Source organism: Lampetra planeri, chromosome 49 (assembly GCF_965212315.1).
Source record: "Lampetra planeri chromosome 49, kcLamPlan1.2.h2, whole genome shotgun sequence".
NCBI classification, from domain to species: Eukaryota; Metazoa; Chordata; class Hyperoartia; order Petromyzontiformes; family Petromyzontidae; genus Lampetra; species Lampetra planeri.
The window spans coordinates 2,524,045-2,536,507 of record NC_136155.1 but is presented as its reverse complement, the minus strand read 5'-3'; the positions used below and the strand labels follow the sequence as shown (position 1 = coordinate 2,536,507).

At 49.0% G+C, this 12,463-nt stretch overlaps 1 protein-coding gene across 1 annotated transcript in view; it reads right to left on the bottom strand.

Moving 5' to 3' along the window:
• Positions 1-884, bottom strand: part of LOC144734089 (heparan sulfate 2-O-sulfotransferase 1-like) — a 100,356-nt gene extending 99,472 nt beyond the window's left edge. Inside the window, exon 1 of the mRNA XM_078616156.1 lies at positions 168-884. Coding sequence (XP_078472282.1) covers positions 168-270 — 103 coding nt within the window. The 5' untranslated portion in view covers positions 271-884. The remainder of the gene's footprint in view (positions 1-167) is intronic.
• Between the last annotated feature and the right edge of the window lie 11,579 nt (positions 885-12,463).

Sequence of the window (12,463 nt, the reverse complement as noted above, 5' to 3'; positions counted from 1 at the left end):
ACACACACAGCGAGACACACACAGCGAGACACACACACAGCGAGACACACACACAGCGAGACACACACACAGCAGACACACACACACAGCGAGAGGAGGGTGACGGTGAGACGCACAGCCAGAGACACCGCGAGACGCAGACAGAGACGCGTCGGCGGCTCGCTCACCCAGCTTGGCCCTCGCCTGCTCCAGCTTCCTGATCTGATGCTCCACGAAGAGCATCGCTCCCAGCAGCAGAAGCGCCGCCAGGAGACCGAATCGCCCGGGCATGACGACCCCCTCGAGCCTCAGCGGGGAGCAGCCGCTAGCAGCAGCGGCCGCAGCAGTCACGGCGAGCGGGAACGGATGCTGCTGCTACTGCTGCTGCTGATGATGGTGATGGTACTGCTGCTTGCTTGCCACTGCTGATGCTGCTGCTGATGCTGCTGTTGGACGTGGTGGCGGCGTCGGTGGTGGAGGTAAAGGGAGGAGACGGAAGGGGGAAGCTAACGCCGGGAATTTTTTTTTAGAACGAGCGAGATAGACCCGCGTTTAAAAATTACATACAAACAAAATATTGCCAGCACGTGTGCGTGTCTGCGCGCGCGCGCACGACCGAAGAGAACATGTGTTCATTGGCCTGGCTCCGTGTGGAGTGCTTCCTGCTCCGCGTCGTGGTGGTGGTGGTGTATTATATGGCGAGAACCGCGCTGTGTATGACTTAAAAGCTGCTACGCTAGACTCGTGCGATTGCCTTGTTACGATTGAGCGCTGGCTAGTACACTGAGAGACAGAGAGAGGTGGGGGGGGGGGGAGAGCGGGTGAGAGGGAGGGAGAGCGAGAGAGCGAGCAGAGGGAGGGATCTGAACGGCACACACACACACCTGTCCCGAAGCAGACTGCTTCTCGCTGCCTCCCCGTCATCCCTGTCGCACCCCCTATCACTGCCTACCCACACCGCCAGCGCCATTCGCACGCAGCCTCAACTCACCGGCTCACTCATTCACTCGCTCATTCACGCACTCACTATACACCCAACTCAACCAACTGGCTCACTCACACCACTCAACCGACTCATCCGCAAAATCACTTTCACGCCAAGCTCACCCACCCACCCACCATCCTCCACTCTCGTTTGCGCACTCATCCACTCGCCCACGCACCTCGCCGACTCACTCAACCACTCACTCGCCCACCCACTCACCCACACACTAACCCACCCACTCGCCTACGCACCTCGCCGACTCACTCACCCACCCACTCGCCCACCCACTCACCCATCCACTCGCCCACGCACCTCGCCGACTCACTCGCCCACGCGCCTCGCCGACTCACTCACCCACCCACTCGCCCACCCACTCACCCATCCACTCGCCCACGCACCTCACCGACTCACTCACCCACCCACTCGCCCACCCACTCACCCATCCACTCGCCCACGCACCTCGCCGACCCACGCGCCCCGCCGACTCACTCACCCACTCACCCACCCACTCACCCACCCACTCGCCCACGCACCTCGCCGACTCACTCACCCACCCACTCGCCCACCCACTCACCCACCCACTGATCTTCCCCCGTATCTGAGACACCCTCGAGTCACACTGCTGCTGCTGCTGCTACTGCTGCTGTTGTTGTTTTTCTTCTTCCCGAATGTTGACGAATTTTAGCCGACAAACCCGGGGCGTTTGAATAATTCAAGCGATTTAATTCCCTCGTGCGTAATATTTGAACGACCCTTCAAGGTGCCCTCACGTCGCGCCAGTCGTTCTATAAACCCCATAGAGAATCACCGCTTGATATACACACACACACACAACATTAATCCCGCGAGCCGGATACCCACATCGCAGTGGACATTGACAGCGAGTCGGGAATGCGTCTGCTTCGTACAGAGGCGTAGCTAGGGGGGGCAGGGGGGTACATATGTCCCCGGGCGCCAAGGTAAAGGGGCGCCAAAATGAGGCTTACAACGTTACATTATAACTTATTACGGCGGTCGCGGCAGCCTGAAATTACTGCACAAATCTGCACCTCAACCTAAAAGTTTATATATCCCGCCACACACAGCCTACATGTCATGTAATTACATTTTGGTACGCGTGCCTATTAAGAACTTACATGGAAGAACGCCCCAAACAACAGACAGGCGCAGTCTTTCAGCCTTAGTCACTGGCCTGTTTTTTGGTGGCAGAAACTACGACGGCCTGAAACACGCTGGAGTGCACGATCAGTAGCTGTTAAAGCTATCTATGAAGGACTGTATGAACTAGTAGGGCTGCTAGACAAATTATCGGATGATATAACTATGACGCCTGAAACCAGAAGTGATGCAGAACAGTTACAGGCATGCGTATTAAATTTTAACTTCATAGTTTTATTACATTCCTGGAATGTCATTCTTGGAAAAATTGATCGTGTTCAGAAGCGCTTACAGGATCCTACTATGAATTTCAAGGAAGCAACAACTGATCTTACATCTTTGGAGCATGAATTTGTCAAGCTTCGTGATGATTTGAGCCAAGTTGCTGTAGAAAACTCAAAAACAAGATGCACAGCCTGGGGGATCGATGTGGACAGAAGAATTAGGCGACGTCGGAAGATGCCAGGAGAACTGGCAAGAAATGCAGGACTTTCAGCAGAAGAAGAAATTGTGCGCGTTATGAAGAGCGTATTTGATCGACTTCAACAGGAGATGTCAACACGGTTTTTACGACTAAAAAACCTGAACACAAAATTTGGATTTTTGCTGGACGTCAAAACTCTTCTATCCGACACAGATGTCGATGCAATTCGTCGAAATTGCACAGATTTTGGAAATTTCCATGACACCGACATCAATGGCCACGAACTTTTCACAGAAATTGGTGATTGCAAAATGCTGCTCAGTAACCGGAATGAAGTTCTACCAGAAACTCCTTTGGATCTTCTTAGTTTTATTGTGTTTTATGGAGACGACATATTTCCGAATTTGCGAATTTCACTGCAAATTTTTATTAACAATAACATAATCAACGTTTTTTGGGTTTAGATCGCGTTATTTATAAATGTGTCGTAACCCTCCACCACCCGACACGGCCAATCAGTAAAAAAGTGTCACGTTGACAAAAGACAAATTAGTTCACTGCTTTAGCCCACCGGTGTGTTGAAGCGTGAAACCACAACATTTACAATTTTTGAGTACGACGTTTCGCTGGTAATTGCATCCAGCATCATCGGGCAATTGGCCAGAATGGTGAGGCTCTGCTGTGTCTCCCGATGATGCTGGATGCAATTACCAGCGAAACGTCGTACTCAAATTGTAAATGTTGTGGTTTCGCGCTTCAACACACCGGTGGGCTAAAGCAGTGAACTAATTTGTCTTTTGTCAACGTGACACTTTTTTACTGATTGGCCGTGGCGGGTGGTGGAGGGTTACGACAGATTTATAAATAACGCGATCTAAACCCAAAAAAACGTTGATTATGAATAATATTGGTCGCGAAAGCCTGCTACGTGTTAAACTTAACAATAACAGTTTCAATTGCACGCTGTGAGCGGTCGTTCAGCAAATTGAAACTTATTTTGTCGTATTTGCAGCTTCAATGGGACAAGATCGTCTCAGCGATCTTGCTCTTCTTAGCGTTGAAAGAGAAACATTGGAAAAAACTGATTTTGATTACGTGATTGACCAGTTTGCGACAGTGAAATCAAGAAAAATGAATCTTTTGTAGACTATGTCAACCAGTCTACGACAGTGACTGAGTGAGCCATGTAATATAATTTATATAAATTTGCTTCTTTAAATACAATGTTTCATTACAATTTAAATTGTTATTCCTTATTCGATGTAATAGGAAAATGTGATTAAAGGGGGGGGGGGGGGGCGCCAATTTTATAGTTCGTCCCCGGGCGCAAAATATCCTAGCTACGCCTCTGGCCTCGTAGCGCACGCTACACGTGGCCCAGAAGTGAATTGGGGTAGCGACATTGTCTCTCGCCGCGCGCTGACAACGGTCACGTTTGTGGCGCTTGCGATGCCGCTTTGCCTGCAGGATCGAGAGGCGCTACGGCTGCTGCTGCTGCTACTGCAGTTGGGTTCAGGAGCAGGGCAACGGGACCAGCAGCTTGGAGTGGGAAATGAAAGGAGAAAGCTCTGAAGTTTGGACGTTGGGACGAACTTTTAACCCTGCCATCCCTCTGGTCTTCGCGCATGATTGTTTCGCAAGTGACTACATCACATTTATCCCCCCCCCCGCCCCCCCCCGTCTATTTAAGACCGAGGATTGATCCATAATGCCTGGCTGTCGCCTGATGATGCTCGTTGTTGTAACTACCGGCGAAACGTCACGGTATTCGGAATGTAAATGTTGTCGCGGGTTTACTCTCCAACGCACAACCGGCGTTTGCCGAGCCAGTAACGACTTGGCGCACGCGTTCTGTTTACGCGACAAGCCTTGCTAATTGGCTGTGTCGGGTGGTGGCGGGTTTAACGACACATTTTTTTTCACGTGTTCTAACCCCTCCCCCCCCCCCCCCCCCCAAAATAAAAACCTCCATTACGATTTTTTTTAAGAGTTCGCCAATCGCGAGGAAGATCAACACCGAATGTTCGATACGAATGGCGAAGGCGTAAAGAGCGATGCTCGGAAGAGATGGCGCCATCGATCGATTGATTGAAGGTGCTCAACGTAACGCAGTCAGTTCCTTCAACGGAAACTCAACGTCAAGGTTGCTGAGCACAGACCCAAAGCCCCAACATCGTCAAGAATCTAGCAACGAAGAGCTCTGTCAAAGTCGTAATCGGTAAGGGTTTAACAGGTTTTTTTTATTGAGCGAAGTCAACGAGACAATGATGATGATGGTGGGACGAGGGGATTCCAAAGTGGAGCAGTGGGAGGGAAGAAGCAGACATAGAAGTGGTGTGACCTGCGGTGTGGTGAGCGGGTGGGTGAGTGGGTAGGTGAGTGGTGAGTGGGTAGGTGAGTGAGTAGGTGAGTGGTTTAGTGGCTGGGTCAGTGGGTAGGTGAGTGGTTGCGTGGGTGGGTGAGTGAGTAGGTGAGTGGTTTAGTGGCTGGGTCAGTGGTTAGGTGAGTGGCTGAGTGGATGAGTGGGTAGGTGAGCTAATGAGCGAGTTGTTGTGACCTACAGTAGTGGTGCTTTAACACGGTGTGGAGGAGTTGAAACAATGGTCGTGCCCAATTCACGTTGAGGGTTAAAGCCAGGGGGGGGGTGCAGTGGGGGAGGGGGGCTCGTGGGAGTCCCACAGAGGAAACCGTAGCAGCTCGACGACTTTCATCGCTAAGTGGCTTTCCCTGCATCTCCACGTGTGATAGAGAGCCATGTACAGGTCCGGGGAGCTGTCAACAGGACTTAGGAGGCATACGACCTCCCCCCTTAGGTGTGTCCTCATTAGCGCGCCCGCCGCTGCGACGCATCGGGGCATCGGTTCCAAGCGTGTCCAACCCGAGCCACTGCACGTGGCCTCACGGTCGGCTCGATGGCTCAGAGAGTCACCGAGGTAGCACCCCAGAAGAGAGAGAGGCTGGGGTCAACCCCAGGAAATCGCCGCGATTATTTTTTCCACTCGACCAAATCATATTGCTTTGTGCAGTGTGCACGTGCACACGTGCACACGTGCTGACCTCATGTCAGTCCACTGCTGGACGAGGTTTTTGTTCCACGCCACGATGTTTGGCCGTTCTTCGCCCCGGTCGTTGCGGGTTAGTGAAGGCAGGGAGCATAGATATTAGGAGCACAGTACAATACAACGATGTGTACTTGTCGTTCAGGTCAAAGTGCTGATGCCGGCACTGCTGATGTTCCTAGGTTCAATTCTGGGTCTCAGACGCCTGTAATAAAACCGAGTTCTCAAGTGTAGCGAGTGTATGGTCACAGCCCGGTCACCAATGACACATCGCATTAAATTTGGTCCCGCATTCAATTTGTCTCGAATTTCCGAGCTCTGACGATTAACGTAACCCAGTTTCGCTCACGCGACAAACATTATTGTCATTGCAAAAGCGAGCGCGGTTAGACAAGGGCTGTCCATCGCTATGTGGATGAAGAGGTCAATTTGAAGGCAAGGGATCTCAGCGGTGGCTCTGTGATATCCACTTATGTGGGCCGTTCTCGAACACGGAGGGTGGTTGCTCTTGCCCTGCCGGAGATCTGCATGGATTCCTCGTCCCGCGTGATGGCACAATCGGGCAACCCGAGAAAATCTTGATTTGAAGCTTTCGTGACTGCAGGAATCCATACTCTTTGGCTCTTTGGGTAAAGTCACGTAGGTAGAAAATACAACAAAATAAATCACGACGTTTCGGGCGCAACACAAGCGTCCGTCATCAGGTGGGAAAGCATGGCCTGCTGCCGATGCAGACTGTTTAAAAGGTTTGAAATGGGTGTAGCCCAAGGGTTATAAAAGAGTGGCTGGGTCTAGTGATGTTAATGTGAGAGATTACCGTGTAACTGGGTACGGAAGTGGCTATGCTAATGTAACCCGAGCTAAAATTGTTAAAAAGTCACGAGAAAAAAAAATAAAAGCCTCCCTAGAAGGCATTATATATATTGCACCAGAATCACGTGGTCTTTTTACGTGCGTCTCTTGCTGGTTCTTGCCAGTCACAATTCCGTAAATTGCGCGTCTGCAGGAAAATGAGCGCCAATTAATCTTCGTCTTTGTCACAATCACAATGATCCTCTGAGCGTGAGAGTGAGCGCGCGTGATTAATTATGCACAGGCATGTAGAGACAGAGAGAGAGAGAGAGAAATATTCGGGCTTGTTATTACGAAAGTGGATGAAATATCACCTTACCGTAATTTCATTTGCACCAATGTGCGGGAAATGAATATCCTCAAAGTAATGTTTCGTCAGTTTCATGGAAATTATTCTTATACGCACATATACACAAGTTGTGTGGTTTTTTTTTAATTTAAAGTAAACAGCGGATAATTTGTCAAGCTGTGATAACCATCAGATGCCGTTTGGGACGAATGCGATGGTGAGCCATTCTTTGCAGGGCAAAAATCCATCAAGCGGACGTGACGTACGTTTATTGTGTTGAGAAATGAGGCAATTGTGTATATTGCAATTGTGTGTAAAGCAAGTGTGTGTATAATAAAATTGTGTATAAATCAATTGTGTATAAAGAAATTATTGATAATGAAATTGTGTATAACGTAATCGTGTATAAATCAATTGTGTATAAAGAAAGTGTGCATAATGTAAGTTTGTATAAAGTAATTGTGTATAAGTACACTGTGTATAAAGTAATTATGTATAAAGTAAATGTGTATAATGCAATTGTGCATAAAGCAATTGTGTATTAAGCAATTGTGTATAAATCGAGTGTGCATTATGCAAGTGTGTGTAAAGCAATTGTGTATAATGTAAGTGTGTGTAAAGCAAGTGTGTATAAAGCAATTGTGTATTAGGCAATTGTGTATAAATCAAGTGTGTATAATGCCAGTGTGTGTAAAGCAAGTGTGCTGGGTGAGAATGCAAAGGTGCATGTGATTCACGTGATTGCGTTTGCCAGGAGTGCCACAATTCATCTCACGCGGAACCACGCAAATTAATAAGCCGCTCTCGCTCGAACATCCTGACTTTCTCTCTCCGGCGGAGGCTTATTGATGCATGTGACAGGTAAATTTGTTTTGGCAATGTCGGGTGGCGGAAGGATTCATGACACAAATTATGCCACATCATTACGTGGCCTAACTAAAAAAAAAATAACCCAATCCGGGGTGGTTTTTTTGGTTGTGTTCGAGGCCGTGTTTGATGCGGTTCCGCTTGGCCACTCAACGTTTCAGTCCCCCAGGGACAGATCCACCGCTTACGCTCTCGCGCGCCCCCAACAAGAGCGCACGGAACGTAACCCCCCCCCCCCCCACCACTCTGACGATGGCTTGAGACAGCCTTCATCCAGCAGTGGATCGGGGCGCGTCGAACATGGCCCAGTGGCAGCTTGTTTCGGTATGTCGCCTGGTCCGACTCTGGCACGTTGCCCTGGTTAACACTGTGGTGCGGCATTAACCAGAACAATCTTTTGTTTAATATAAACTACACGCCGTCTCCTTCACACAATGGAAGCAAAAAGAAAACCCCTTGCCATCATTCGCAACTCGCACCAGTGTCGAATTCTCCAGGACAATGCCGTTCGCACATTCGTCACGTCGTACTGCACAGGGACAGCTGCTGCTGGGGGTGCCCTTTCGAGCGCAATTCACTCGTCGCGTGTAAAGTGCTCAGAGGCGCTCAGGCGTAATAGGCGCTCGATCCTATTGTTAAGCTGCCGCTGCTGATGGTGATGACGACGATGATGATGATATGCCCCATATGCCAAAGCCAAATACTCTTCATAATAGAGGGGGTGGTGGGGTTTGTGTCGTTAAACCCGCCACCACCCGACACAGCCAATTAGTAATGTTTGTCACGTCAACAAAACATCGCGATACGTTACTAGTCCAGCACACCGGTGTGTTCGAGAGTGAACCCACAACATTTACAAATAGTCTTCCTACTCAAATAAGCGTTGCCCAATACTCTTCTCCATTGGCAGTGCTGATCGTTCGTTCGTTTCTCAGTGCGCTTGTCCTGGTGAGGGTCGCGGCTGCAGCATGTTGAGTAGGTCGGTCCAGACTTTCCTTTCCCTGGCGACAAGACTCAGACTTCAGCTCTTCCTGGTGAATTCCCAGGCGTTCCCAGGCCAGCCGAGTGACATAGTCCCACCAGCGTGTCTTGGGCCGGCTCCTGGGTCGTCATCCAGTGGGACGTGCTGCTGGCTCCTCTCGATTCGGAGGAGCAGCATCTCGGCTCTGAGGCTCTTCTGGATTACCGAGCGCCTCACCCGATCACGGAGAGTGAGCCCGGCAACCCTGCGGAGAAAAACCTCATTTCGGCCTGTTGTTCTTTCGATCTCATCCTTTTGATCATTAGCAAAAGCTCATGACCATAGGTGGGAATGTAGATCGACCTGTAAACCGAGAGCTTTGTTCGAGAACTCAGCTCCCACTTCACTACCACGGAACGGTGCAGTGCCCGCAACACCGCAGACGTCGCACCGATCCACCAGAGGATCCCCCGCTTTCACTTACCATAACTCGTGAAAGAAACCCCGAGGTGCTTAAACTCCTCCACTAAGGGCAGCTGTTCCCCCCTCACCTGGAGAGCACAATCCATCGTCTCCCGCGAGTGAACCACGACCTCAGATTTGGAGGTGCTGATCCTAATCCCAGCCGCTTCACACTCGGCATTAAACCGTTCAAGTGCAGGCTGGAGATCACAGACTGACGAGGCAAAGAGGCCACCTCTATACCTCCATACTGGATACTCTCCATACCTTGGCTGAGCCTTGATATCCTGTCCATGAAAATCACAAACAGGAGTGGAAAGAGGTAACCCCGTAAAAACAAAGTTTTTCACTATAAATCCTTTGTATGCGTGGCATCGGGGCGGCTAGAGTCCTCTCGTCCTCTGGCTTGAGATGGCTGCCACCTATGGGTCAGATTGTCTGGCAGCATTAAGCAATTGGTAATTAAATATTTTAATTTTTTTCCCTAAACAGTGTAAAATTTTGGAAAAATTTTTTTCACGAAAATACATTGTCACGCACAACGAGTCTGTGTGCAAAATGTCAGCTCGATTGGATCACGGGAAGTGGGTTAAAAAACGACCGAAAGATTTACACGGTCCTAAGCAAGCAAGCGAACTTAATATAAAGGATTAAACAATTAAACCCGTAAAAACAAAGTTTTTCACTATAAATCCTTTATATGCGTGGCGGCTAGAGTCTTCTCGTCCTCTGGCTTGAAATGGCTGCCACCTATGGGTCAGATGATTGTCTGCCAGTATTAAGCAATTGGTAATTAAATATTTAATTTGTTTTCCCTAAACAGTGTAAAATTTTGGGAATTTTTTTTCACGAACATTAATTGTCTCGCACAACGAGTCTGTGTGGAAAATGTCAGCTCGATTGGATCACGGGAAGTGGGTTAAAAAACGACCGAAAGATTTGCACGGTCGTAAGCAAGCAAGCAAGCACGCAAGCAAGCAAGCACGCAAGCAAGCGAACTTAATATAAAGGATTTAAAAAAGACGCACCCTTGGTAGAGTCTAATACCACCAAGAATGTGGATACACCTCTCACTCCGGGAATAGAGGGACCGGATAGTGCATAGTATATCATACTCCCACAGCAACTCCCACAAGACATTGCGGGAAGCATGGTTATATGCTTTCTCCAAGTCTACAAAGCAGAGATAGACTAGAGAAGCAGACTCACATGACCCATCAAATATCTGTGAGAGGGAAAAGTGCTCGTCCATTGTTCCAGGACCATTCATGAGGGGCTTTTTATTGGACCGTTATTTGTCTGGAACCTCCGCCCAGACCTGTTCGCGAAGGGTGACCCTACCAGGAGTACAAGACTTCAGGCGACATGGTTCTGAGGGTCATTGAAACACACAAACCCCACCACCACGATAAGGTTACGATCTTTCAGTGTTGATCCAAAAGTGGAATTTCCACATCCTTTGGTCGGGGGTCAGCCTGTCCACAGGACAACAACTGTTCAATTCATGCAAAGCCGTGCTCGTTTTTATCGACCCTGAATGATGATGGGCTAAGTCGGCTCCGAACTGGGAATTGCACTCACGGCCATCCTCACTCTGTGTTGACCTCTCTTCCACAGCTGTTTGAGCAGCAGTTAACATACGGTGACAGAAATAGACAATGAAACACATTATGTCTGACCAGCTTGACATTAGGGTTATTCTAAACTCCAGTCATCATCGTCGTCATCAGCAGCCGTGGTCAATCCATTGCTTTGATAAATGCCTCCCCAAGTCGTTCCCATCACTCGCGCTTCTGCGATGAAAAAACGACCCAGCACCCGCAACACACGAGCCGATTCTCTCGCTCCATTTCCAAGGGTGACGTACTCTCGGACGCGTTCCATTCACTTTCCTTCACTCTACGCCTCCCCCCCCCGCCATTCTCAACCACTATCCCACCTCCCTCCTAGCCGTCACATTCCCTGCTCCAAGCCACAGTTTAACCAGCATACGTCCTCTCATCCACGACCTCCTCGCCCCGTCGTCCAGTGTAATTCCCATCCGATCCTAAGTAATCTAATATTAACTTATTAACGAACGGAAGTTTTTATGTTATTATTAAACCGGGTAAGCACCCATTCTTCAGATATATAGCTCTTTTATCAAGGAGAGGTTTGCGTGTAAGGGACACCCGACAATGCTGTGTATCAGATGCACCATTATCTATTGATAATATAATCTGTTAATAATATTGGCAATTTGAAAACGTGGCGTCGCGCGGGATTTGATCTTCGCTCACAACCAGAGAGACAAACTCAGGGGCGCGAGGAGGAAGAACCACAGACGAGCCCGTGCCAAATTCCACACCAAGCTCTGCGGTCCTCTGTATATGAACGTGTTACCGGCCGATTATTGAGTTGTTTGTACTTGGGTGGGAGGGGGGGCGGGGGGGAAACTCCATATGTTTTGCGTCTCACATTTGAGGAATGGGAGATGGAAAAATTTCACAGATGAGCATCGCGTGTAACTCCGCAATGATAGAGTATCGTGCTTATTGACTCGAGGCTTTTTGATTATATCTACGCTATTTTTAGAAACATAATTTTCTACAAAGCCAATTTTTATACCAAAAGATTCACTTTAATTGATAGCCCACGTCTCAGATTCATATTGAATTGCTGAGGATTTTTGTTTTAAATTTATTTCAGTCAATATAATGAGTTTGGCTTTAAATCTAACCGTCAATATGTCATTAATGTTTTTTATTGTATTATAACAGAATGGAATAGAGCACTACGAATGAGATTGTCCGTGGTACAATTTCTACTTGTCCGACGAAGCAGGCCCCCACCATGGACAGGAGGAGTCCAAAAGCGTGGCAGCAATGAGGACGATTATGTGCCGATAGTGGCGTTAGCCCGCACTCCAGATTGCCCATCAGCGTTCCTAATTAGTTGAACATTAGGGGTGTTTAATCCATTCACAACACTGGGAGTGTGTCGTCGAAGGCCGCGAATGTAGTAATGCTGCCCAACAATAGGTAATGAACATTAGAAAACGAAAGGGAGGGAGAGAGAGGAGAAATAAAAATCACAAAAATGTTATCGTGCGATCTTGGTGCCAATATCGGCTAAGGCGGAGAGAGCTCCGTCATATGGGGCGGCTTAATTGTCCGTCTGTCAACACGAGAACAGAAGCGGACTTACAGCGCAGCGGAGACACGCACACACGCACGTGCACACAAACACACACACACACACCCGCTTGTACAGACACACACACAAAGATCCCCCGTATAGCCTTAACAGACTGTAGGGGCAAGTGCTCTTAGCGAGCACCTATGAAGGTCGGAACGGCACACGAGGGGGTGGGTGGACAGCACCACGCCCGGCCGCCTGTGTCTCGTCAGCGGAAATGTTTACACACCGCACCAGGTACTCATTTGAG